Source organism: Martes martes, assembly GCF_963455335.1.
Source record: "Martes martes genome assembly, chromosome: 4".
In the NCBI taxonomy this organism is placed as follows: Eukaryota; Metazoa; Chordata; class Mammalia; order Carnivora; family Mustelidae; genus Martes; species Martes martes.
In genome coordinates this window covers 190,090,064-190,114,908 of record NC_137891.1, presented here as the reverse complement: position 1 = coordinate 190,114,908, position 24,845 = coordinate 190,090,064, and the positions used below count along the sequence as shown (strand labels likewise).

The 24,845-nt window shown below is 63.7% G+C and overlaps 1 protein-coding gene across 3 annotated transcripts in view; it reads left to right on the top strand.

Moving 5' to 3' along the window:
• Positions 1–23,382, top strand: part of SKI (SKI proto-oncogene) — a 65,733-nt gene extending 42,351 nt beyond the window's left edge. The window contains exons 2-7 of one of the 3 annotated variants that reach the window (XM_080802567.1): positions 19,232–19,354; positions 19,456–19,571; positions 20,113–20,381; positions 20,481–20,782; positions 21,618–21,848; positions 22,588–23,382. In XM_080802567.1, coding sequence (XP_080658693.1) covers positions 19,232–19,354; positions 19,456–19,571; positions 20,113–20,381; positions 20,481–20,782; positions 21,618–21,848; positions 22,588–22,770 — 1,224 coding nt within the window. In that variant the 3' untranslated portion in view covers positions 22,771–23,382. Of the gene's footprint in view, positions 1–19,231; positions 19,355–19,455; positions 19,572–20,112; positions 20,388–20,480; positions 20,783–21,617; positions 21,849–22,587 lie in introns of all 3 variants that reach the window. The other 2 variants (XM_080802568.1, XM_080802566.1) reach the window with 2 other exon arrangements.
• The last annotated feature ends 1,463 nt before the right edge of the window (positions 23,383–24,845 follow it).

Here is a 24,845-nt window from a genome sequence, read left to right as displayed (position 1 = left end):
CCAGGCCGGTGTCCTCCCTTGCGGGGTGGGGGCGGGGAGCCTGTCCGGGGACTCTGAGGCAGGCCCTGGGGGCTTGGCTATTGGCCAGTTTGCATGTTCTGAAGAATTCAGAAGTTCAGGGCGGTGTCGTGGCTCTGGCTGGACGGCAGGGCGGGTCTGGAGTTGGTGGTCTGCGGGATGCTGCTGCGTTCCCTCTGCTGGCGCTCCCAAGACAGCAGAGCCTGTGACACCCCACTGTTCAGGTGACAAAGCCGGTGTGGTCTGAACAGTCCCCCGGGGCCCCTGGCCAAGGCCTCTGTGACGCGCACCGCCCTGGCTTTCCTCTGGGTCCCTCTGGGCCAGTGCCCACCTGAGCCTTTTGGGACCCACACAGCCACCTCCCCTGCCGGGAGCAGCTTGTCCCCTTGTGCCCTGCTCCCACCACCTGGCGGTGACTGCACCTCTGGACAGGAGGGGCTGTATCCCCTTGGAGACCTGGGTCCCAGCTTGCTGGCGTGTGAGAGGGACACGTGCGTTTTGCAGAGTGTGCTGTTTGTTTCCCAGGGAGAATCCGCGTTGTTCGTGGGCCCGTTCTGGTGTCTCTGGCCTTCTGCACGCGGGTCCGCGCCCCGGAGGCGTGGTGCCGGCCACCGGGCTCCACCAGGTCCCCGTTCAGAGCACACTCCTCCCTGCTGCTGTGTGACCCGGCTTTCAGCTGGGGCACCTGGGCCTTGCCAGTGGCGACTCTGCGGGTCCTTGGCCTCCTCCCCGCCACAGCCCGGAAGTGGAGGCGGCCCTGCGGCCCGGGAGCGGGCCCCCCCCCCCCCCCCCCCCCCCCCCCCGTCCGCTAGGCCTGTTGTGTCGGTTTCTATGGGGAGGGAAACAAGGCGGGCGCTGCGCAGGGGGAGGGGCAGGGAGGCCCGGGCGCTGAGGAAGCAAAACAGCGGGCGTGTGGGCGGGGCCGGCCTCGGGTTTCCACTTCCTGGCTGGGAAGGTGAAAGTGCTCAGTCTCTCCAGGGGCCCTGAAGGCCGCGACCAGCTCACAGAGGCGGTGCGCGCTCAGCCCGTCCTCCGTCCTCCGCAGTCTGGCTGCCTTTGCCGCGTGCCCTGGGGGGACCATCCGGGCGGGGAGACCTGCCCTGGGGTGGGGGGAGACTTGAGGCAGCTGCAGGGTGGAGGGCCCCCACCCGGGAACCCCTGTCCTGCCAGCGGGACTGTCCATCTGGGTGGAAAGTTGCGTGAGGTCTGGGGCCTTGGTGCACCACATGCTGAGCAGGCCAGGATCTGGCTTCCTTTCTGTATGTGCTTCCCCTCAGATCCTGCCTCCCACCCAGCCTCTGCTTCCTCGCTTGGCTCTGGGACACCCTGCTTGGCTCAGGGCCATTTGCATGTGTGGGTGTAACAGCCAGTGTGAAGGTAAGGGGCCCAAGGCTGTGTCACCCTGCTCACCGCCCCTCCAGGGCCCAGGCCCCCTCCCTGCTGGGGGCAGCCCCTTGGGAGCACGACCGCAGGGAGGCAGGGTCTCCTTCAGAACCGAACCCGTACTGCGGAGACTCTCTCCTTCCAGTCCCTGCAGCCTCAGGAGGTCTGGCGGGGGTGAGGTGGGTGTGACCCTCCTCTGGGGCCTGTCGTCGGGACAGTGTCCCCTGGCTGGAGGGTGGGGTCGGTGCTCAGGGCACAGTGTGGAGGTGGCCGGTGTAGAGGGGGCAGTGGGAGGATGACGTACATGCTTCTCTTTATGAACACACCCCCAGATTAGGCCTTCCTGATGATGAAGAGAATTAAGAAACTGTTTTACTCTTAGTTTGAATTAGGAGCACAGAAACCTTCTTTGATCTTGCTGATGTATAGTTTTATTTCTTTGTGGGCCAGAATATTCTTGAATCTTGGGCAGTTTGATAAGCGTGTTGAGCTCGGGCTCCCATTCGGAGATGGTGGGGAGGGGTGTTCCGGAAACATGGCCTTTCGGGGAGCCGAGCTGGGCCAGGTGGGTGGGTGTGGCCCGTGCTCCCTGGGCCCCGTGGCTTGGCTTGGCTGAGCCCTCTCTCCAGTGATTTCCGCCTTCTCTGACATCAGCTGGTTTTCCGTGCATTTGCAGGTGCTAACAAGTGGGCTTAAGGCTCTTCCTTCCGAAGATTTTGTTCTCAGGTTAGAAAATGGCCTTCCAGGGTCCCCCCATCTGGTGTGAGGGGCCGTCCGGCTGCAAGGCTCTGGGGTGGGAGGTCTCTCGGGGGACACTCACAGGTGCTGTGGGTCAGCTGGAGTCTGCCCTCTGTGGGAGGCTTTTGCCCGGGTTCCTCCGTTACCACGTGTGGCCGTGGCTGAGGTCAAGGCATGTGCCGGGCCCTGGGTCTGGGAGGCAGGAGGAAAGTGCGACAGCCACTGAAATGCCGACGTTTCTCTTCCTCGCAGTCTTTCAGCTTGTCATGATGGTTTTTATTGCTATTCAATGGCATTTCGAATAAGAAAAAATAGAAAATTTAAGTTCCTGCCCAGGTTGTCCCGTTCATGTCTGTATCGAGCAAACGCAGGAGCCTTTCGTTCAGATGCAGGGTCACTGGAGTCACACAGTTTGCGTTTTGTGCCTCGAACATGCGTCTGTGTTTCCTCCTTACCCGGAACAGTGGAAACACAGCACAGAGCTGACTCGGCTGTTCCTCAGTCACTTCCTGCGACGCGTGCGCTCCGCCAGTCCCCTCCCGGGGGGAGCAGGCTGACGGAAGAGAACGGTGCCCCTGTCCCCGCACATGTTCAGCTGGGCAGAGCGCTCAGGTCGGGCCCTGGGCCCTGGCTGTGCGGCAGGGGAGCCTTGGCCTCCTGGGGTGGGGGCACCCGGCTAGCTCTGGGGCCTCGCTCCTCCCCTTTACCTTCCTCGAGTCTCTGGCTCCGTGCACACTCCATAGTCGTCAAACTTCACTTACAAATAACGTTTTCTCGAAGATGAGATTATCAAGAATTCTAGGATGGCGACTGCAGAGCATTGAACCCGTTGTGCACACGGCACCCACAGAGCCAGCCTGGGGAGTATCTTCCTTTTAGATGAAAAAAATCAGGGAGCTGAGGCCCAGCTTGCGAACGCCCAGAAGGCAGGGCTCCTCACACCCCCTTTCCCAGCCATGGGGCTCAGATGGCCTATAGGGGTTTCTCAGCTCCTCGTGCGAGTCTTAGCTCTGGGGGGCCTGGCACGCTTTCCTGTTTTGTGCGGAGACAGATTGCGTGTCCTCTCACGAATGGACGCCGCTTGGGGATATTTTTATTTCGATTTTGAAGACTGGAAAGTGTTGGTCCTTTGCAGGAAAAGTTCCCCGGCCCGGGAGGAACGGGAATGTCCCAGTGTGGGCAGCCTGGGCTCTGTGCCCGCAGGCCCCGCCTCAGGGTGGGATGCTGGGTCTGCGGCGCACGGCCGGCTTCAGGAGGGGCCTCTGGCCTGCGTGGATGTGCGCTGCCAGCCTCCTCCCGGGGGGGCCAGCTGAGACGAGCGGGGATGCCTCACCCCTCTCTCCTGCTGCCTTTCTGGAAGCCTCCGTTCCTGGTGGTTCTGTCGGGTGGATTGCCTGAAGCGGAGGTCCGGTTGCGGGGAGCCCGAAGGCCGCCGCTGCCCTCGTGCGTCTCCCAGGGTGCTCAGGGCGGAAGGCATGGGGCTGGGTCCCGTGGGTCTTCCAGCTCCCCCCCGAGGGGCCTTCCCCACCATCGCTGGGGCCAGCAGCGGCTCTCCCATGCTTCGATGGGGTCGTGGGCACAGCAGGGCCCTCGGGACTCATGTGATAGCCAGCCGGGCTCTGGGACCCGGAGGGCTCGAGTTTGGAGCTCTTGGTCCTTCAGGTTCCCCCGGACTCCAGGCACCCTGTGCACCTCTGTCACACACACGTGGACGCCGGTAGCCCTGCCGCGCTGGGGTACCTCTGCCGCCTCCTCCAGGATGCCAGCCGCCAGGCTTCTCCTCCTCCCCCTCCTGGGCCCCCACGCCGGCCCTCCCGCGGCGCTGTCATAGCTGAGCTGTTATGCATAATTCATCGGGGGCGCTGGGCCTCGGAGCCTTTGTGCGTGGGAAGAGGGGCTGAGCGGAAGGGAGGCTTCTTTGCAAGGAGGCTTGGCAGGCTTGGACTTGCTGGCTCTCTGGTCCCAGCTGCTCCTCCTCCAGGAATGGATGATGGGGTGCGGCGGCACCCCGAGAGGTGTGTGGCCGGTGACACAAGCCTTGTGTGGGGTCATTGTCCCCGGGGGTAGGTTGCTGCAGCAGTGCTCTGCCGCCTCTTGGGGTCCCGTCTGCCTGCTGGTTCCTTCCTCTGAGCCGAAACACCTCTGCTGTGCTCCTGGCCGAGGCTCCAGGACTGCACCCGAGTCCCAGACGTGGGGCTGGCGGCGGACTGGGAGTTTCAAGGAGTGGGAAGGCCTTTTACTGGAAGGCGGCCAGAGGCAAGAGGCCCAGGTCCTGGAGGCCTGTGGGTGTGGCTCCCCGCTGGGCCAGCATCTGGGCTGGTGTTCTGGGAGGGGAGTGGGGAGGTCTCTCTTCCCAGGGCCACCAGTGACCCCGCCCCTGCCAGCCCTACTGGATTTGTGGTACGAAAGAAGTTTCTTTTGACATTTTGCTCAGCGAAAGACCCCCTAGGCCCCTGGGGTTGGGGCAGAGCTGACAGGACTCCCCTCATTTCAGAGCGTGTCACCCCACACCCCTTATCGACTTCCAAAGTACCCCCTCACCCGGCGCTTTTTCTCTGAGGCCTTCCACCTCTGACAGGCGACCGGTCACACGACACGCACACACCCCACGTGCCCACACGCACGCGCACACACACCGGGGAGACTGCACGGGCTCCGGTCCTTGTCTTTGTTCTGAGCACAAGGTCGGGGGATGGGGGCGTGTGGGAGGGACCCTGGAAGTTTGAGGAGGGCAGCTGAGGGGCTTCCTGGGGTCCCTACCCTCAGCAGGGTGTATAGATTCCCGAAGGGCGGACGGTCACTGGGACATGCCGGCGGGCTCTGTCCCCGTGGGAGGCGCTGGAGACCCTACAGAGGTGGGGAGGAGGCTGGCACCGCAGGAGCCGGGCACCTCCTGAGGGCAGGCGCAGGAGGCGAGGGCAGGGGCCGGCGGGGGTCAGGGGGCGGGAAGCAGGTGGCCGCTGCCTGTTGCCTCGCTCTGAGCGCCGTGTGCCGTGTATTTCTGCACGAGATGAGCAGAAACTCCAGGCTCTTGCTTGTGCGTCAGAGGGGGAGCTTGGCCCAGGGCGACAGGTGTCGTGGTCGGCTGGGGCATCTGGAGGAACATTACCGGTCAGTTGCCGGCCATGCTGCCCGCGGCCCGCCCTCCGAAGAGCAGCGCCCCTTCCCGGGTCTGTTAGGGCCCCTGAGTTGCCGGTTCTTTGTGTGGAGGCTTGTGGGGGAGGAGGGGTGGCGGTCCTTTCAGAGGGGACTTCGTGGGGCGAGGGCCTGCTGTCCGGTCCTCGGCCGGCCAGCTGTCCGGAGTGGAGCCACAGTGGCCTGTGCTCCCGTGCAGCGGTGGCTCTGACACCGGTCGGGCGGAAGGCACGGCTGTCGTCTCTGGCTGGGGCTGGAGGCGAGCCGTGACAGCCAGGCGACCAGGGAACTTTCTGCTCCCCACCTCTCCAGAACACAAGACTCCCACCGATTTTCAAAACAACTTCATTGTCCTTGGAGTTCTGTTTCGTTGTTTTCGTGCTTTTCGCAGCTACTTTCTGGTGACTGTCAAAGAAGGGAAGGATCCTGTTCCACCCCACCTTGTCCCTTTGGGGACTTCCCACACATTTCCTGATGCTAAAAGTGAGGTTTTGCAGGGGCACAGGACACCGTGGTATCCGGAGGGCTGCTGGTGAGTCCATGGGACAGGGTCAGGGCGGACATCCAGTGTCTGCATCGAAACCCATTCTCAGTCTCGGGTCCAGTGGACACCTCTGATCGGGGCCCCAGACCCCCTGGCCCAGTGGAGGTGAGCCTCTCCCTCCCCTCGTGAGGGAGGCTGGGCCACAGGAGTCACGTTGGAGAGTCTGCAGAAGGGTGGGGGGTGGGGGGTGGGCCACCCCAACCCTCTCCCTCCCACCCTCTACGTTTGAGAGGGCTTCTTTGTGTTTTGACAGACGGGCGGGTAGGTGATCTCCGCGCCCAGTGGTGCCTCCAGCCCCAGGGGCCTTCTCCTTCTGGGAGCTCGAGCCCAGAGTGTCCTGCCGCCGTGGTGTGCAGGCCTGGGTTGGCCGAGGTCTGGAGGTCCTGGGGGAAGGAAGGTGCTAACTGGAGCTGAGAGTGTCCGGGCCCTGGCTTGGGAGCATCGCTGGCCTCTCGTGAGGTCTGATTTTTGGGCAAGGGGGCACGAGACCCAGCAGTCCCTGACGGGCTGTCCTTAGAGGAGACTCGACTTACTCTCAACAGTGTGGAAGTAACTGAAAGGATGACCTACTTAAATTTTTTTTAAAGATTAAGGTGGATCTTTAAAATTGCTATTTTCACTTCATTTTGGGGTTTGGAGTTGTCTTGCAAATTTAATCTGCTTCCTCTGAACCACAGTAATCAGAAATAGGTTAACTTAAGCATAATATGAAACATGAATTATCCTGTGGAAAATATTAATGGTACTTAACAAAAATAGCTGTGCGGTTTCTCGAACTGTAAAATCTGCAGGAGTGGTCCGTGATGCAGGTCTTGGGCTGGTTTAGGGTGGCTTTGAGGTGGGGATTTCGAGTTTACCTGTAGGAGACAGTTGGACTCCGTCACAAAGCACCGAGCATCCCCAGTTAGAGAGACACCGGGGACCGGAGTCCCTCCCCTGCCGGGGCGCACAGAGTCGCAGTCTGGGTGGGAAGGAGGACGCCATTTGTGCCTTCCTGCCCGGCTTCTCCCCGGACTCCCTGCCCCGGGAGCTGCCCCTGCCCGCCGTGGCCAGGGCCTAGCCTGCCCGCGGCTGGGGGAGGGGGCGGTGTTCAAGCCGCCTGGGCTCTGTGCTCGCCCACATGGTCCCGCATCCTTGTGCTCAAGGCCGTGCAGACGCGGTCTGGGCTGGCAGGAAGGAAGCCCCGGCTGCCCGGGCGGGACCTTCCTTCCAGGTGCTTTCAGGCCCCGCCTTCGGTTGCGGGCCCCACATCAGTGGGGATTGATTTGCTCCATCCGACGCTGAAGCTGAGGCTTCGCGGCCCAAGAAGCAGGGCACACACTCGGATGTGTCAGTGCAGGTGACATGGCATGATGGTGTTGACCTTTAACCGGAAAGGTCAAGCCGCCGTTCTGGTCCCTCCTCCGCCTCGCCTCGGAAACCTGAAGGCTTGCCTCTCACCAGATCCAGACGGCCCGTGGCCACTGTCCCCCTGCTCCCTCCTTCTGGAATGCCTCCTCTCCTCGTTCACGTCTGTTACCCTCTCGTGTGTTCATCTCGTTTTCCTCTGCGCTGCGTTTGAATAATGTCCTTGGGAACTACTTTTATTCTGGAAAGTTCTGCTTTTTTTCCAATCTGCGCGATCTTTTTTGATGTCTTATTCTTTTCTCACATTTTTTTCTGTGTATGTTTACTCATCTTGAGCTAGGTCTGTTTTAGCATTTCTACCCGTTGTCTGTTGATGAGGCCGTGCGGCCCGGCCCGCAGCCTGCGCGCGGGGCCTGGGGGGTTGTGTGGTGCGGCCCCCAGACTCTGCTCCTCTCAGGTTCCACTTGGGGCTCGTGGAGGTCCGTGGGGCCCCTGTGTCCCAGGGGTGGGGCGTGGGGGTCCTTGACCCCTGGTGGTCGTGGCGGGCCTCCCTGGGTCAGCATGGCCGGCATGTCACGTGGTTTTCCTCATCTTTGGTCCCGGGCCCTTGGGCTTTTCCTCCTGAGCTCAGCTTTCGTCGGGGGATGTCGGACCGTCTTCTCTGGTGTTTGGAGTGGTTGTGGGGGAGGGTGCCTGGCCTTGGCACCCTGGGGTAAAAGCAGACGTGGTAGGTACCCCCCACCCCGACCTGTCCTTCAGGGATCAGGCCTGACAGCATCACAGGGTGGGCTGCTTTGAAGGCCTGATGACATTTCTGGGAAAAGTTTTCATCCCTGAATTTGTGGTCTTCGTTGTTTCCTGCCGACCCACTCAATGGAGGGAAATTACAACATGAGCGCTTGGACTGGGGGGCCCTCTCTTCGAGGGTCACAGAGAGATGCCCAGCGCCCCCAGCTGCTGGCCCTTCTCTGTGCACTCCACAGAGTCCCAGACTTAAGCCTGCCGACTTTGCTCTGGGGGATGAGACCCACAGGTTCACGGCCCCGGGCCATGGCCGTCTCAGTGAGGGTGATGTGACCAAAGGTCCCGGTCGCCTGGAACCTGTGGGCAGCCTAAATGCTGGGTCCTGCCTGCCCCTGTTCTAAACCTGCAGCGAGCTTCTGACTTGGACGTATCACTTAGTGGTTGGATTCCGTGAGAGTCTGCCAAACCATGAGGAAGAACTGCTTAGTTGAGTCTCTAAGGACGGAAATGGACGCATGTCTTCAGCTCCTAGATGTGGTTTTCCTGGGGCATCTCCCGCAGCTGAAGGCACTCACTTGTGCTCAGACACAATGTTGCTGATTTGTGAGAACTTCTGCCACTTGCCTTTCCAAGGCCTCAGTCTGTGGGGGCACAGGCTGGTCCTCCTGCTGGGCGGGGGCTGCTTTGTCTTCTGAGTGGTTCATAAGACAGTGATGGGGACACCCCCCCCCAGGTCCCCCTAGGTGCCAGCCCCAGGGATCTGGGTCTCCGGGAAGCCAGGGTCAGGGACCGGACAGGGGAGTGTCAGAGCATGGGTATTGGCGGGGGCAGGGAGGGCCCGGATGCTGACCCGGCAACTTGAGAGTTGGGATCTCAGGTCGGTGCAGGGGCGTAGGCACGTTGGCCCAGGCCCCACATGGTATGCGGTGGTCTCCAGCAGCCCTGTGTGCCCCCGTCTGTGAGCTGGTGCCAGGCGGAAAGAGCCACTGCCCGGGACACTGGACCAAGGACTTTGGGAGGTGGGGACCAGGTGGGCCTCAGGAACCACACAGATGCCCCCCTGCCCTGAGCCCCTGGGTTTACGTACGGCCACCCCCACTCCAGCCTTGGCCAGAGCCACGTCGTCATCCTAGAATTGCCCGGGCTGCCCAGCTGGGGACTGAGGCCTTGCCCAGAGCAGACATAGGATGCCTGTCCCTTGCCTGGCACGGAGTGGCTGCTGGGAGCCCCTTTCCCCCCCTCTCCCCTGAGCCAGCTGCCCCTCACACTCCCCTCCCCAGGGCTGCCTGCACTCCTGGGGGCTCAGTCCCCCACCCCGCGCTGCTGGTCAGTGTCTTGGCACCAGGTCCTGGCCCAGTGGGGGCAGGCTGGGGTCTGGGCCAGGCCGGGCCCCACCCGTTGTGGAGTCCTTGCCACCACTCACCCTGCAGCTTAGACCAGGGCATCCCATGGTCTGGGATGGGGCCAGACCGGAACATTCCCTGACCTTTGACAGGGGCGCTCCTTTCCTTATGGGCTTTGTGTGTGAAACCTGACGCCCCGAGGGAGCCACGTGGTGTCCAGTGGCGGTGCCGAAGGAACCCGTGAGTCCGTGCCGTCTGCGAGGGGCCGCCTGGTGGTGCAGGTACGTGCCTGGGTCCCGCTGGAGGCCCTGGCAGCTTGCTTTCCTGGTTTTATAACTTCGCTTTCAAGTCATTATGGTACGATTGGCCTGTCTCTTATAACTGGAGAAACTGCAGAAAGTGGGTATAGGCCTGTGATCCCAGGTCCGTGGTTTGTGAAGTTTCCCATGCTGCGTTATGACCGTGACTGTGATCCTACAGTCGTGAGAGCTTTGTGATGGCCCCTGTGTTAGCGGAGGGGCGAGGCAGCCGGGAGGCGGTCCTGTTGCTGCTTGGTGATCAGTGTGGGGGCTGTTACCCTATAATTACTTCCTATAGGAAGTACATGCGACCTGGCCAGTGTGTCCTAGTGCACGCATAGAGGACGTCGGTGTGCACTGAGGGGCCGCTCGTCTTGTAAACAGACCGTGTCAGCTGTAGCAGGGACAGCCCGTCCTGCAAATGTATTTCTTTCTATTTTCTTCATAACACTTTGTTTTCTGTAGCTTACTTTATCGTGGGAGGATGATGTATACGACACACACGATGCGCAAAACGTGTGTCGATCGACTGCCTGTGGGATGGGCCAGGCCTGTGGTCAGCACTGGCTGTTAGTCAAGTTTTGGGGACCTCACGGAGGGGGCTGGTACCCCTAAGCCCTGCATTCAGGGGTCAACTGTGCAGGTGTTTGGGTCCCTCTTCTCAGTCCTCCCAGGTCTTGACTGAGGAGCTGGCCCCCTTCCCCGCCAGTGCTGGTTCGGGCCCCTCCCAATGGCTTGAGGCCCTGCCCCGCCCCCACGCTGCCACCCTCCCGGGTGGTTGTGTGATTCTTGTCGGATCACAGCCATCCCGGTGGGTGTGAAGTGGTCTCTGGCGGTGGTTTTGAGGTGCCTTTCCCTGTTGCTGGGGGCGTGGCCTCTGGGGAGCTGCGGGCCCCTCGCGCCTCGTCGTAGCCGGGGTGTGTTGGCTTGCGCGATGCGGGTCCCCCAGCGGACGCCGCATCTGCACGTTGTTCCTCCCGGCCCGTGGTTGTCTCCCCATGTTCATGGTGGCACCCTCTGAACCGCATGAAGGCCTCGACTTGGACGAGTTCCCACATGCCCCTCTATCGCCGGCTGCTCGTGCTTCGGCGTCCTCTCGGCGCTCGGCGGTGGCGGTGGCCAGGGTGGCGGCGGCGGCCGGGGTTCCGCAGGAAGCCCGTGGGCAGCGGCGGCCCCGGCCCTGCGGATGCCGTGCTCGCGTTTGCTCGGTGACGGCGTAAGGAAGCACATGTTGGTAGGGAAGGCGCCTGCGAGCAGTCTTGGCCCCAACAGGCCTGAGGGGACCTCCCCACCCGAGTGCTGGTCCTCGTGGCGCAGGCGAGGCTCCCTTCACACAGCCGCTCTCCGGCCCCAGGGGAAACAAGCCAGGGGTGGGAGCAGCGCTGGAGTAGGGGCTCGGAGAGGGGCCAGCCCGGCCACAGGATCTCCCACAACCCTCGGCCACGTTTGTCTGGGACTCCTGGCCCTCGGGAGGGTCTGCGCAGGCTGTGGCCCTCCTGGTGGCTGTTCTTTCCATTTGAAGAACGCAGGTGTGTGTGGGTGATCCCACTCCTCCGGCAGCGCTGGTCGGTCCTGTTGGCCTCCTGGAGGAGGTCGCTAGTGCATGCAGGGGGCCGGTGACCTCACTCCCAGGCTTCAGCCTCTGCGGACCACACAGGTGCCGTCTCCACACGTCAGCCCTGCTCCTTCACAGAATTCCTTCCCCTGATGTCGCAACAGCTCTGGGTGTTTGATGAAACACTCTCCCTGGCTCCTGGTGCAGAACCGTCTCGATTGCTGGGCTGACCGCGCGGACGAACGCGGTCCGGTGCCGGGAGGCCTGGCGGACAGCGCGGTGCGGCCTCGGCAGGCTGGGGCAGTGGGGCTCTGCGGTAGAGCACGTACCCCTAGCTTGGTGTGAGCTCCCTGGGTAGGGGCCCTTGGCGCACCCAGGAGGTTGGGACGTGGTCCCTCAGGCAGCTGTCTTGGAACTTGTGCCTGCTCTGTGCCGTTCAGTTGTGCAGAATGGGGGCCACCGTCCTGGAGGGGCTGGCGAGCCTCCTGGTACCCGACTGCCTTCCTGATGGGCGTCTGCCCCGGACACAGCCGTGCCCCCTGCAGGGGCTCTGCAGCCAGCCCTGGCTTCGAGCACACGCCGGGTCCTGCGGGGGCGGACGCCCAGTGCCGTCCTTACCCGGTGGCCAGCGTGGGGCGGGCGTGCTGTGCTCCGCGAGCTGAGCTGCTCTGGAGCGGGATGCGGTGTCCTCGTTGGGTGAGGCATCGCCTTCACTCCTGGGCCAAGACGTGGCACCTCTGACGTGGCTGTGGTGGCGGCCTGGGCAGAGGTGGGACGTGTGTTGGCCAGGCAGCCGCTTCGCCAGGTGCTCTGTCATTGGACTCTTGCGCTGGGCCTCGTTACCAGGGAGGCTCTTTGGGGTCTGAGCAGTCAGCCTCAGCGTCAGGCCGCCTGCGGGCCAGGCAGCCGCGTCTTGGGAATGGGTTTGTGCTTTTTCGGGTCTTCTCTGGACCCACCCGCAGAAGGGGGCCCTGTGTTTGCTGATAAATAAGAAAGCCAGCGGGAGTCCCCCCTTGTGGCACTGGGCGTGTGCCGAGGCCTCCGAGCCGCCTTTTCCACCATCTGGCTGCGGCCTCCTTGGTGTCTAGGCCTTGTTTCTGGGGACCCTCTGCCATCTCAGTGCAGAGCCCTGCCTGCCAGCACCATGGGCCCTTGAGGGTGCCCGCAGCCCCTCTGGCTGCCTGGGACGACCCTCCCTGTGGGTGTGTGGCCGGGAAGCTCCACCCCTGAGGCGGGGCCTCGGGGCCCAGGCGCAGATGCTGCTGCTCTGTCTGGGGCCAAGGTGGCCTCCCCGACCCAAACACTCTGCTGGGAGCGTGACCGTGGCCTTCCAGGGCTCCGGGGGGCCCCTCAGCCCTCCTCCCCTTAGGGTGACAGACTGGGGATCCCTCCAGCGCCAGCCAGCTGGTGTCTTGGACCAAGGCACGTGGCTGACCCAGATCTTGCAGGAGCTGCCTGAGTCTGCTGAGACCGAGAGGGTGCGAAGGCCGTGGGGGTGGGGCCCGGGCCCTCCTGCTCCTGCCGGGCCACCCGCCCGGAGCCACACCGGGGCTGAAGCTGCCCGCGCTGCTCCAGGACAGCAGGACCCCTTGGGGGATGTGGGGCAGTGTTTTGTTTTGATTTGGGGTGTACAGACTCTCTCCGTAAAGATGGACTCAGACCCCTGTGCTGGGGAGGGTCGAAGCGGGGACCATCAGCACCACACGGGCCGTGAGAGGGAAAGGGGCTTTGGTCTAGGACCTGTTGTTTGGCGTCTAATTAGTAATTAATTAGTAACTAGGCATTAACAGCTGGGTTGGTGAGCACACATGGAGAGCTGAGGCTGAGGGAGGCCGAGCCGCTGTGCCGTGCCGTGCCCAGAGGGACTGTCCCTGCCTTGGGAGCCCCCAGTGGACAAAGTGGTGGGGTCGGCTTCCACTTGTCCCGGGCGGCCTCTCTGTGGCTTCCCTTCATGGGCCTTTGAGGGACTGGGGCTGAGGCCACAGCAAGGCCCTGCTGCCAGGCTCTCGGCCCCCCGAGCACCAAGTGGTCAGCCTGCGGTCAGTGGTCAGTGGAGACCTATAGTCCAGGCTCAGCCTGTCGTGGGGTCACCCGTGGCCACGCCTGCTGAGCTGCGAGCGACATACCGTCTGGGTGTGGTCCAGGGCCCTCCATGGTTATGGGATCTGCTAAGTCCATCCCCACCGTGACATCTGAAAGGGGCACATGTGCTCCTGAGCCCTGGGGAGCCTCTCCTGGGTCTGGGGCATTGGTCCTCTGTCCTTCTGGGACCCTGGACAGAGGTCTGGCCCCCAGTGAGCTGGGCTTCCTGGGATTCTGCTGTTTGTCCCACCGGTGACCTCCAGATTCTCTTTCCTGATCCCCAAGGAATTGACCAGCACTCAGCCCCAGACCACCTGTACACTGGGCAGAAGAGAGCCTCGGGTGGGTCTTGCTGACGTCCTCTGCCCTGGCATCTGGCTGAGGCCTGTGACTGTCGTCATCAGCTTTTGCCGGGACGGCCTGGGGGCCCACCCAGACTGGGCCACTGCTGCTTGAGCTCACGCCACCCGGGAGGCCTGCTCGCCACAGGGGCTCTTCCTGACCCTCACCTGGGCCTGCTGTTGCGGGAGGAGGCGGATCGCTGCCCGGTGCCTCCCTGGTTCCCAGCCGCGGCCCAGCTGCTGCAGGCTCTGGGACCCGGGAGTCTTTTCCTCTGGCGGGATGGCCCCCCGCCCCCAGCTTTGCCAGCCGTGGGTGGGGATCCGAAGCTCTGGGCGCACGGGCGTCCACACGGTGGCTGGCCACAGTGAGGAGGCTGGTCTTCTGCCCAGGTCCGCACTCCCCCGTCAGCGCCCAGGTGTGTGCTGTGCAGACACACTCACCTGTTCCTTCGGCCTCAGTGCCCAGTGCTGCTGGGCCAGAGGGACCTGGGTGGCAGTGGATGTCAGCCCCGCCATGTGGCACCTGGGGCAGCATGTGTCCTTGGCCTTGGTCCACGGGGCCAGAGTGGGTGGAGCACCTTAGCGTAGCCGGAAAACAAAACCAACCGCGGTTCCCACCTGCTCCGGGCGGGGCGGGGCTTGTACGCGCACTCCGGGTGCCCATGGCCTTTGTGGCTGAGAGCGACCCACACAGCTGAGCTCTGAGTGTGCGCTGGCCTGGCACCACATGCCAGCGGTGTCCAGACAGGGTACGGGGAGAGAAGGACCCGCTGGGGGCGTCTCAGAGAAGGCGGAGGGAGCCGGAGGCGAGCTGAGGCCACTAGCCCGCCCTCCACAGACGTGTTTGCTGTTGGACACTGGCTCCCTGCGGGCACACCGGGGCCGCGGGTCTGATTCTCAGCATCTGTGGCCCTGGTTCTCCTGACAGGCGGAGTCTTCGGACCGTCACAATCAGATCCTCAGCCGAAGGCCCCATGTCCCCCAAGTGTGCATAGATAAAGTTTGGGTTCTGTGGACCTGGGTGGAGAAGGTGACTTGATTCCGATTGACATAGAGGGACGTCTTTCTCCTGTGGGTCAGCAGCTCACGGCCCGTACCACCTGCATGAGCTCGGTTCTGGCGCCACGGCCCTGGTAGTGCTGGCTCTGTGTGCACGTGGGGCCTGGCACGTCTGTGCACGCGCGGCGTGCGCTGGCCTGGCCTTGCTCTCTCGACCTGGGCTCGGTGGGTGCGGTCCGTCCTCACGGTTGGCTGTCCCTACCCCGGGCCGCATGGGTGCATGGCACGTGGCTCTGTGCCCAGCTGGCCTCTGGCTGTCCTGGCAGTTGGGTGGGAGCTGGCCCTCTTCACCGCCAGTGTCACCGCAGAATCGGGACCCAAGCCAAGGGTCGTGTCTGCTGTGGCGGCCAGAGCTCCGCTCGGACGTGTGGCTGTGCTCTACGACTTAAGGCTGGTGCCGGCAGCATCTGGAACATCTTTTCCCTCCACTCTGTTCCCCCACGTACAGTTGTTCGTTCTTTTTGAAGGTGTCCGGGGAGGTGCACAGGAAAGGGGGCAGGGCAGGTCCTGGGGACCTCTCTTGGGTTCACCCCAGGCCAGTCTTGGGAGGCAGGTGGTCATGAGCTCATTCCCTGAGAAAACGTGGGGTACTGCCCGTGGCCTCTCTCGCAGGAGTCTTGCATCTTGGGGTTCTCGGCAGAGTGTGGGGGGAGGGGCTGAGAAATCCAGGGGCTGCTGGTCTCAGAGCCCGGGGCCCTCCTGCCCTGCCCTGCTTCTGGGCCTTGGCAAAGGCTGTCCTTCTGTGCGTTTGGGGCTCAGGCATGGAATGAAATACGGCCTTTGTGAGCATGAGGCCCCGGGGCTGATGCCAGAAGCCGCCCCGGCCTCCGGTGGCCGCTGACCTTGTCGTTTGCCTGCCCTCCCTGCACTGCCCCTGCACCGCCCTGTGCCCCACTCCCCGGTGCCTGCTGGAGCCTCTGACAAGATGGACCCCGCAGCCCGGCCTGACAGAAGGGTCACATCGTCAAGTCACCCTGAGGTCCCGCCCCCAAGTCCTCGTAAACCTACAGAGGCCCGTGGGCGCGGTGTGCGGAAGCCCGTCGCGGGGCATCCTCTCCTCTCTGAGGCGCACACGGCTCTGGAGGGTCCGGGTGCCTGCCGGCGTGCTCTCCAGCTAGCTTTTTTTTTTTTCTTTTAAAAACAGCATTTGTTTTTAAAAATCGTGGCAAAACATAGACAAGGTAACACTTACCGTCTTAAACACTGCAGGATGTGCTGCGGCGGCGCCTGGTCCGTTCCCGAGCAGCCGTTGCTTCCATCCGTCTGTTGCGTTTTTTCCATCTTGTCAAACTGAAACTCTGTACCCATTAAGCAGTAACTTCCCATTCCCACCTTCCTTCAGCTCCTGGCAACCACAGTTTTTGTTTTGTTGTGTTGTGTTTTTTAATTTAAATTCAGTTATTGAGGGGCGCCTGGCTGGCTCAGTGGGTTAAAGCCTCTGCCTTTGGCTCAGGTCATGATCCCAGGGTCCTGGGATCGAGCCCCGCATCGGGTCCTGGGATCGAGCCCCGCATCGGGCTCTCTGCTCAGTGGGGAGCCTGCTTCCCCCTTCTCTCTCTGCCTGCCTCTCTGCCTGCTTGTGATCCCTGTCTGTCAAATAAACAAATAAAATCTTAAAAAAAATAAAAATAAAAAAGTAAGTTCAGTTATTTGACATACAACACGTTATTGGTTTCAGAGGCAGAGGTCAGTGATGCATCAGGCGGAGAAGCACCCAGTGCTCATTCCCGCGCCCTCCTGACTGCCCATCCCCCAGCAACCCCCACCCCGCCCTCCAGCAGCCCTGTTTTCCCGAGAGTTAAGAGTCCCCACCGCCCGTCGGCCTCCCTCTTCATCTGGTTTTATTTTTCCCTCCCTTCCCCCTGCGATCCTGTTTCGTTTCTTAGATTCTGGTGTGGGTGAGATCAGAGGGTCATTGTCTCTTTCTCTGACTGACGTCACTTAGCACGACACCGCTGGTTCTGTGCACGTGGTTGTAAGTGGCAGCATTTTGGTCTTCTTGACGGCCGAGCGACACTCCCCTGCGTACAGACCCCGTCTTCTCTGTCCGTTCACGTGTCTGTGGGCGCCTGGCTGCCTCGCACAGCAGGGCAGCGAGGACGTTGTGCCGTCAGCGCCCAGCCGGGCGGCTGCTCCGGGGTAGGCCGGGGTCCCGGCGGCCGCACGTGTGCTGCGTGGGGGCACGCTTGGGTGTCCTGGCACGCGCTCTCGGCCCCGTGTGGGGCAGTGCCCTGCCCGGAGTCCTGTGGGCAGGCGTCTGCGGGCAGTGCCGTGGCCGGCCGCGGTAGCCCGTCCACGCTCTGTGGGACCCTCGGCAGGCTCAGCCCGAGGCCCGGGGGGGGTAGGCCTGCCGTGGCCCTCGTCTCGTTGCTCCAGCTGAGTCCCGGGCCCAGAAGCCTGCTCCCTCCGTGAGGGTTGTGGGCCCCCGTGATCCGGCGTGGAGGCCTTGAGAAGGGTCGGGAACCAGAAGTGACTGTCCTTACCTGCTCGCTGACCTCTTGTGGGATGGGGATGCCGGGGGCTGTTGCTGGGGCTCACGTGGGCCCTGCTAGGGACGGTGGCCTTCCAGGCCTGGAGAAGCACGGGCTGCCGGGGCTCTAGGCAGCTCTCAGGGGAGAGGGAGCCGCAGCCCTCCCTCAGGGCCAGTGTCCCCGTCCTGGCGAGGCTCCCTTCTGGCCCCTTGCTGCCGCCCTCTCACGTTCACGGAAGGTCCTGCTCTTGGGGTTTTTCCTGCCTGAAGACGCGTCCCTATCCTAGCGTTGACAAGCTTGGGGGCCGGTGGGGCGGGGGAGGCTCAGGCCCTTTTTCCAGAGCTCCCGGGCTCGGTTTGTCTCGCGGTGCTCGCAGGCCAGGCCCCTGAGTGGGAGTCCACACCCCCCCCCCGCCTGCCTCACTCCTCCCGCGGACAGGTGGGGCTGTGGCCTGTGGGTGCGGGGCAGGGGGTGGCCCTACAGCCTGAGTCGTATGCACCCCCCAGGAGTCTCCCTGAGGCCTCTAGAACCTGCGGGCGCCGGTGCCAAGCCTGTGGCTTTTCTCTCGGTGAGAACTGGGCTTGTTTCCTCTCCTCCCTGCTTCCTATCTGCTCAGACAGGAAGCTCCGCCCGTCGCCCGCCCCGGCCACCCGCTCGCAGGCGGCAGGAGGTGTCCGGGCTGCACAGACAGACGTCACTGCGGCTCTTTCCCCTAAAAAGCACCAACAAATGGGTCTTTATTTCCTGAATGATTGTTTCGTGTCTGAGCAGCCCGTCCACAGTCGTCTGGGCTCCGCTCGGGAGCACCTCCCCAGAGCGTGGCGTGGGCCTCTGAGCAGCGGGCCTCGGGCCTCAGGCGGCTGCTTCTCTGTGAGGACAAAGGCCAGTGCGTCCCTGCACAGGGTCCGAGGTCCTAGTATTTACGCCCTGGGGCCCGAGGCTGCCTATGTCCCCAGAGTCCTCGCCCTCTGTGTTTGTCCCCCGAGCAGGGCTGCCGGGTGGTGGGGGCCCTGCGGACGTGTGTGCATACGGGCGTGTGAGGGGCTTGGTTTGGCCCTCTGCCCAGGGTCCCGCCAGTCCCGTGTCCCTGGTGTTTGGTGACGATGGCCCTGGTAAGCAGGGCATCTCCATGGACCACTTACCTCCCTTCCCTCTTCCCCCTCCCGGGAAGCCCGTGTCCCCCCAGGGGGCCAGGTTTGCGACACGGTATCTTCTCTAAGTGCTCCGGAGGTGGGAGGAGCCCTTCTCCCCTCCCCCATCAGTGATCTCCCCTCCAAGGCTCCCCGACTGCCAGCAGAGCGCCCCCCAGTTCTCTCTCCTCCTGAGAGAGCCACAGGGCATTGTCGTGTCGGCCCCTGACTCTAGGCGGGTGACTGCGTGCTGGCTGCATGTGGCCCCGGCGCAGCCGCCCTGGGCGGGGGGCGCTGTCCACCTTCCACAGACAGCTTCGTTCTTTCAGGCAGAGGCCCCGTCCCCCTTGGGATCCTGCGCCATCGGGATGGGGGCGTCTGTCGTCCTGACACCGGTGCTGGAAGCCACTCTGACCACAGCATCCGGCAGACACACAACCTGGGGCCCCGGGAGGCTGGAGGCAGCTTTGCGAGGCGCGAGGAGAAAATGAGTGTGGCCTTGGTCCTGAAGCCGCGGGCACGCGGTGGAGGGTCGTCGCGCCCTTCTCCTGGGGTCTTGCCGGACGGCCGCTCTGGCTGACAGCAAGTTGTCTGTTCTGCTTGGTGGAACCCAGAACTCTGGGGCCCTGGGTGACCCCCCCCCAATGGAGGGCCCCACACTTGGCCAGTGAGCCTGCCCACCGGGCTCCTCCCTCCCCATCCAGGGAGGACTGCAGCAAGAGGCCAGAGTCTGAGCCTCCCGTCAGCTGTGTGGGCACCAAGTTGGCAGTGTGCAGACAAGGCTGTGGCGGGGAGGGGAGCACTGTCCCCTCGAGGTCCTGCCCGGAGCTCGGCCTGGGCGCCCTCCCCTGAGCCTTCTGCAGCTGTGGGGTGAGGTCCCAGCACGGCAGCCCCACAGGGCACGCGGGGATGCAACTTGTCCCTTGCTGGGGTCCGGGTCTGCATGTCACTGTTCACGCCTTGTGCACGGTCGAGTCTGCTGGCTGGGAGACCCTGCCCAGAGCTAGAGGCACCAGCGACAACTTTCGTGTCTCTCTCACAGGTCTCCTCCGAGCCCCCAGCCTCCATCCGGAAGACAGATGACGCCCCCGCCCAACTCCCCACATCTTCTGAGAAGGACAAACAGTCGGGCTGGCTGCGGACCCTGGCCAGCTCCTCCAGCAAGGTGGTGCGAGGCAGAGGACGGCGGGGGGAGGCGGGGGTGCTGCAGGGCTCCACACCCCAGCCTCTGATGACCTCTGACGCCGGGTGCCTTTCTTCCTGCAGAGCCTTGGCTGTGTTCACCCTCGCCAGCGCCTCTCCGCTTTCCGACCCTGGTCCCCGGCGGTGTCCGCAAGTGACAAAGAGCTCTCCCCGCACCTCCCGGCCCTGATTCGTGACAGGTGAGTGCCCTCTATGCCAGCAGGCAGCGAGGACACAGGGGCCGGGCTTGGGCTCTGCCACCTGGGTGTCCGTAAGCGCCTGCTGGGCCAGGAGCCGCCTAAGGTCTTTCTCAAAGTGGACACTATCCAAGAAAGGCTGTTGTTCTGCGCATCTCGGGGCGGGCTTCCCTCCTTTGGGGCGCTCCTTCGGTGGCTCAGTTGCCAGGGGAATGGAGGGCCCGGGGTCCTGCTGTGTTTGTTCCCGCCCGCGAGCCGCCTTGTGCTGGCCCAGAGGCTCTCCCCTCCTGCAGGCCTGCTGTGAGTGCCTGCACGTGGGGCCGCGTGGGCCTGGAAGCAGTCTGGGAGGGGGGCCGCAGGCGGTCACCACCGTGCTGGCCCCTTAGACAGGGTCGGGCTACGGCCACTGGCTTGCATCTCCTCCTTCTTCGCACCCTCCAGGGGTGGGTCCCACAAGGAGCTTTCACGGGCTGGCCATGGCGGGATGGGGGACTTGGGGTGGGGGCAGATGCCTGTGGCCCCAACGCCCCCCCATACCCTGCAGCTTTTACTCCTACAAGAGCTTTGAAACGGGTGTGGCCCCCAACGTGGCCCTGGCACCGCCGGCCCAGCAGAAGGTCGTGAGCAGCCCACCGTGCACCACCATTGTCTCCCGGGCCCCCGAGCCTCTGGCCACCTGCCTCCAGCCACGGAAGCGGAAGCTGACCGTGGACACCCCTGGAGCCCCAGAGACGCCGGCGCCTGTGGCTGTGGCCGCCCCAGAGGATGACAAGGACTCAGAGGCCGAGGTGGAAGTGGAGAGCAGGGAGGAATGTACGTGTGAGTTGGGGTCCTTGCCTGCCCCGGGCGCGGTGCTGCACGGCCACGTGCCGAGCACCCTGGTGACCTCCACTTCCATCTGTGTTTCCGCAGTCACCTCCTCCCTGTCCTCGCTCTCCTCCCCGTCCCTTACCTCATCCAGCTCCGCCAAGGACCTGAGCTCCCCCGGCGTGCACGCCCCACCCGCCGCCCCTGCCGCCCCTGAGGCTGCGGCCCCTGCTGACCCCACGAGCGGCGGCCTGGAGGCCGAGTTGGAGCACCTGCGGCAGGCCCTGGAGGGCGGCCTGGACACCAAGGAAGCCAAAGAGAAGTTCCTGCACGAGGTGGTGAAGATGCGCGTGAAGCAGGAGGAGAAGCTGAGCGCCGCCCTGCAGGCCAAGCGCAGCCTCCACCAGGTGAGGCTCCCCGCCCCCGCTCGGGCCTCAAGGCCGGCCTGGCCCTCGGGGCCGCACAGGCCGGGCTGCTCTCGGCCAGGCGCCCCACGAGGTGGCACGCCGAGGGCTGGTGCGCCTCCTGGGTGAGTGCGGGCGGCGGCCCCCGGGGTCCCTTGTGCACACGCGGGGCTGTCGGAGGGGGATGCGGCGGGTTCCTCTGCGGCAAGCGTGGCAGCTGGACCAGGTGGCTCCGGGCACAAGCGCACGTGCTGTGCGCACACGCCGGCTCCGAGCTGATTCTGCAGACGTGACTGGTTCCTTGTGCAGCGCGGACTGCGGGCCGAGGGTGTCTGGGCCCCGCCCGCACCGTCTCCCACCTCAGTAGGGCCCGTTCCCCTCAGAGCTCGTGGCTCAGGGAGGGTGGCCCTTCACCCTCGGGCTCTGCGGCCCTGCAGGAGCGCCTCCCCCCCCGGCGCCTGCTGAGTTCACACCTCCACGGCTGGCGTCTGGCAGCTTTGCACAGGGGCTCCTCGCGCACACGGCTCAGCCGTGCTGTCCCGAGAGCCCCAGGACTTCAGATGTGTCTGTGTCAGGCACTCGCTCAGAACGCCTTCTCCCTGGTTCCGGGTGGAGGTGTGACTGCACAAGCACGCGCCCGGCATCGGGGGCCCAGGCCCGTGCCCTGCCTGGAGGGGCCCCTGCGGCTCTGGGAGCCCGGCTGAAGCTTGCCCGCCGTGGCTGTCTGCTCAGACCGCAGGCTGGGGTGCGCTGGGGCCCCGTGGGGATGGGAAGTCCGGGGCAGCAAGGGGACGGGCCCCCGACCCCCGGCCCACTGTGTGTGCCGCCCGCTCTCTAGGAGCTGGAGTTCCTGCGCGTGGCCAAGAAGGAGAAGCTGCGGGAGGCCACGGAGGCCAAGCGCAACCTGCGGAAGGAGATCGAGCGCCTGCGCGCGGAGAATGAGAAGAAGATGCGGGAGGCCAACGAGTCCCGCCTGCGCCTGAAGCGGGAGCTGGAGCAGGCGCGCCAGGTGCGGGTGTGTGACAAGGGCTGCGAGGCCGGCCGCCTGCGCGCCAAGTACTCGGCCCAGGTACGGGTGGGGGGCCTCGGGGCGGGTGTCTGTGGCGCCACCCGGGAGGCAGGGCCCGGTGCCACGCCCGGCAGCGAGGCCACAGGGCGCCCCCGTCGGCTGCCGCTGCGGAGCGGCTCCCGGGCCGGGGTGGGAAGCGGCCGGTGCTCTCTTGGCACCCACGGGACCCGCTGCGGGCTCGGGAGGCCAGGGGGGCCCTTCTCTGGGCTGCTGGCGTTGGTCCTCCACGGAAAGGCGGTGCTCTGGTCGGTCGGGGCCACCGTGTGGGAGCTCCTTGTGGCTCTTTCCCTCCAGGCCGGGCTCTAACTTGGGGATTTGGCTTGAGGAGTCAGGTCTGAGCCGGCTCCAGGGTGCAGGGGGCCCCCAGGCAGCCCCAACTCTTTTTCTGGGGCTGGGGCTGCAGGCTGCCTTCCGTGGGCACTTTGGAGAGTCTCTGCACCGCCTGACCGGCTGTCCTGGCCGGCAGGAGTCCCAGTAGGGGGGCAGTGGGCCCTGCGGCCCCCCTCCTTGGGCCTGGCCTCAGGGGGTCAGCAGGGTCCCCCCCCCCGGGCCGCAGCTCCTAGGGTTTGGGTCATTACTCACCCGCTAGGGGCTGTGTGTGCTGCGTCTGCACTCGGGTCATGCTGTCCGGCCCCTGTCACCGCCTCCCTTGCCGGCCGCATCTCACACGCAGGAAGGGGGCCGGGCGGGGGGGGCGGGGGCGGGGAGGGGGTGCCGCTGACGCCCGCGTCCCTTTCAGATCGAGGACCTGCAGGTGAAGCTGCAGCAGGCGGAGGCGGACCGCGAGCAGCTGCGGGCCGACCTGCTGCGGGAGCGCGAGGCGAGGGAGCACCTGGAGAAGGTGGTGAAGGAGCTGCGGGAGCAGCTGTGGCCGCGGCCCCGCCCCGAGGCCGCCGAGAGCACGGCCGAGCCTGAGCCCTAGCGGACCCCACAGTCTGCCGCCGCGGGGTGGACGCCGCAGGGAGCGGGTGGGCGGGCCGCCCACGCCGGCCGGGGGGCTCGGGGGCTCTGCGCGCCGGCGGGCCCGCCCCCGCGGCCACATAGCACAACGTCTTACTGTGCCTATAACCAAGCGAGTGTTTGGAACCACACACTTTTGGAATCCACTGCAAAATTTTCTACTGGCCAAGTTCATGTGCGCAAGCAGGGTTCCCAGCTGCCGCCGGGGCCGAGTCCGAGCCTGCAGCGGCCCTGTGCTTGCCGGAACGTTCTAACATTTACATTTTTGTTATAAGCTATTTAAAACCAATAAGAAGACTTGATACTCAGAAAAATCAACAGGTTTTTTAATGACTAACTTTTAAAAGCCCCAGCAACACGTGACGCCATGCGAGGACCTGCTAAGGGAGCCGGGGTGCGGCCGCCCTGCCCCAAGAAGCCATCGCAGCTCGTCCGTGGCAGCCCCGGGACAGGGAAGGTTTTCTCCAGAGTCTATTTTTTCAGCGACGAGGACCCAGGCTTCCTGTGCTGCCGCTGGGAAGAGCAGGGAGGGCGCCGCGAGCCGGGCTGCCACCACCTCCTCCTGCCTGGCTGCCCGGCGGCACTGGGGGGTGGGGGTGGGGGTGGGGGCGGGGGTGGGGGCGCCGCCTCGGCCGCCCTCCCCGGGCCACTCGTGTTGCGTCGGACTGAGGCTGCCGCGTTGGAACAAAACAGCATTACTTCACTATTTTTTTTTTGTTTGTTCATTTAAACGTATATTTAGAACTGCACTTTGTCAAAAATCTTCCCTTCTCTTTTTATTCCCCAGTTAACTGAGGTTTTTACTTTTCAAATATTGCGAACCCGTTTATAGAGCAGTGCACATTCTAAGTGCTCGAGTGTTTAGAAACCCCCTCTGGTGCTTGGTTGAACAAGGGAATCACAAAACGAAAATGCAAAAACTGAACTTCGGGGGGTAGTTCTGTGCCTTCCAGCATCGTGTACAGCAAACCCGGACTTGTCTTTTCACCCCCGAGACACCGTCTTCAGTAGCGACTGCGTCGGCCACTATCCGAATAAGTTCCTTGCATTTATTCCAAATAATCTCGTTTACTCTCAACTGTTCATGCAAATTGTATAAGGTTTTTTATGCCCAAGCTTGAAAAATGATCTCCCAGTGGACGAGAGGCGGCTTACCCATCCTGAAATTACGGTATTTATGTACACGAGAAAGATCTTACCAGAATTCTTCGCTTGACCCCGTTCTACCGCCGAGGCAGCTGTGAGCGCAGACGGAGGTGGAAACCAGACCGCCGGCCCAGAGACCGGCACCGCCTGCCGCCGCGACCAGCAGAGGCTTGGTGACTGTGTCATCTGCAGGGTTCCCGCCCGTGGTTTACTGGGGGGGAGGGGCGCAGGTGCTGCTGGACCCCCCCTTCTAAAGTGCAATGCAAAAGGGACATCATATATATGCAGCGTTGGTTTGGGTTTTTTTTTTTTTTTTTTGCTTTGTTAATTTTGCAGTTACGAGATCTGTATGCATGGGATGGTAGCGCTCTGCCGTGCGTGCACCCGTCCATGGGCATTATTACCGGCCCCGGAAGGGGCTGCTTGTGCTACGCCACTCTCACAGTGCCGTGCTCAGCCTTGTTTTTCCAGAGTTGTGTGTTTTCAGTCGTTTCTTCAAGGGAAACTACGTGATTTCGCTGGGGCAGAGCTCTGAGCGTGCCCTGTGCTGCTGGCTGGCTGTGCTCTGGTGCCAAGTCCGAAAGTCCAGAGAGATCAAAGGGCCCCTGGGGCCTGCCACCCAGGGCCTCCCGCTCACTTTTCGGTTTGGGAGTTTGGGGCCCCAGAGGGTGGTGAGCTTCTCAGAGCTCTCTGCTGGGGCCCCGCCTCCCCTCGCCCTCGCCCTGCCCGCCTCTGGTCACCGTCTCTCTGCTGGGTCCATACCTCCCCGTGCCAGCTTCGTCCCGGAAGGTCGGGAAGAGCTGGGCGCACCACAGCTGCCCGGGGGTGGCGGGGACCGGTTGTCCCGGGCTCCCCGGTCACCAGCAGCTCGAGCCCTCCTGGGCAGCTCCC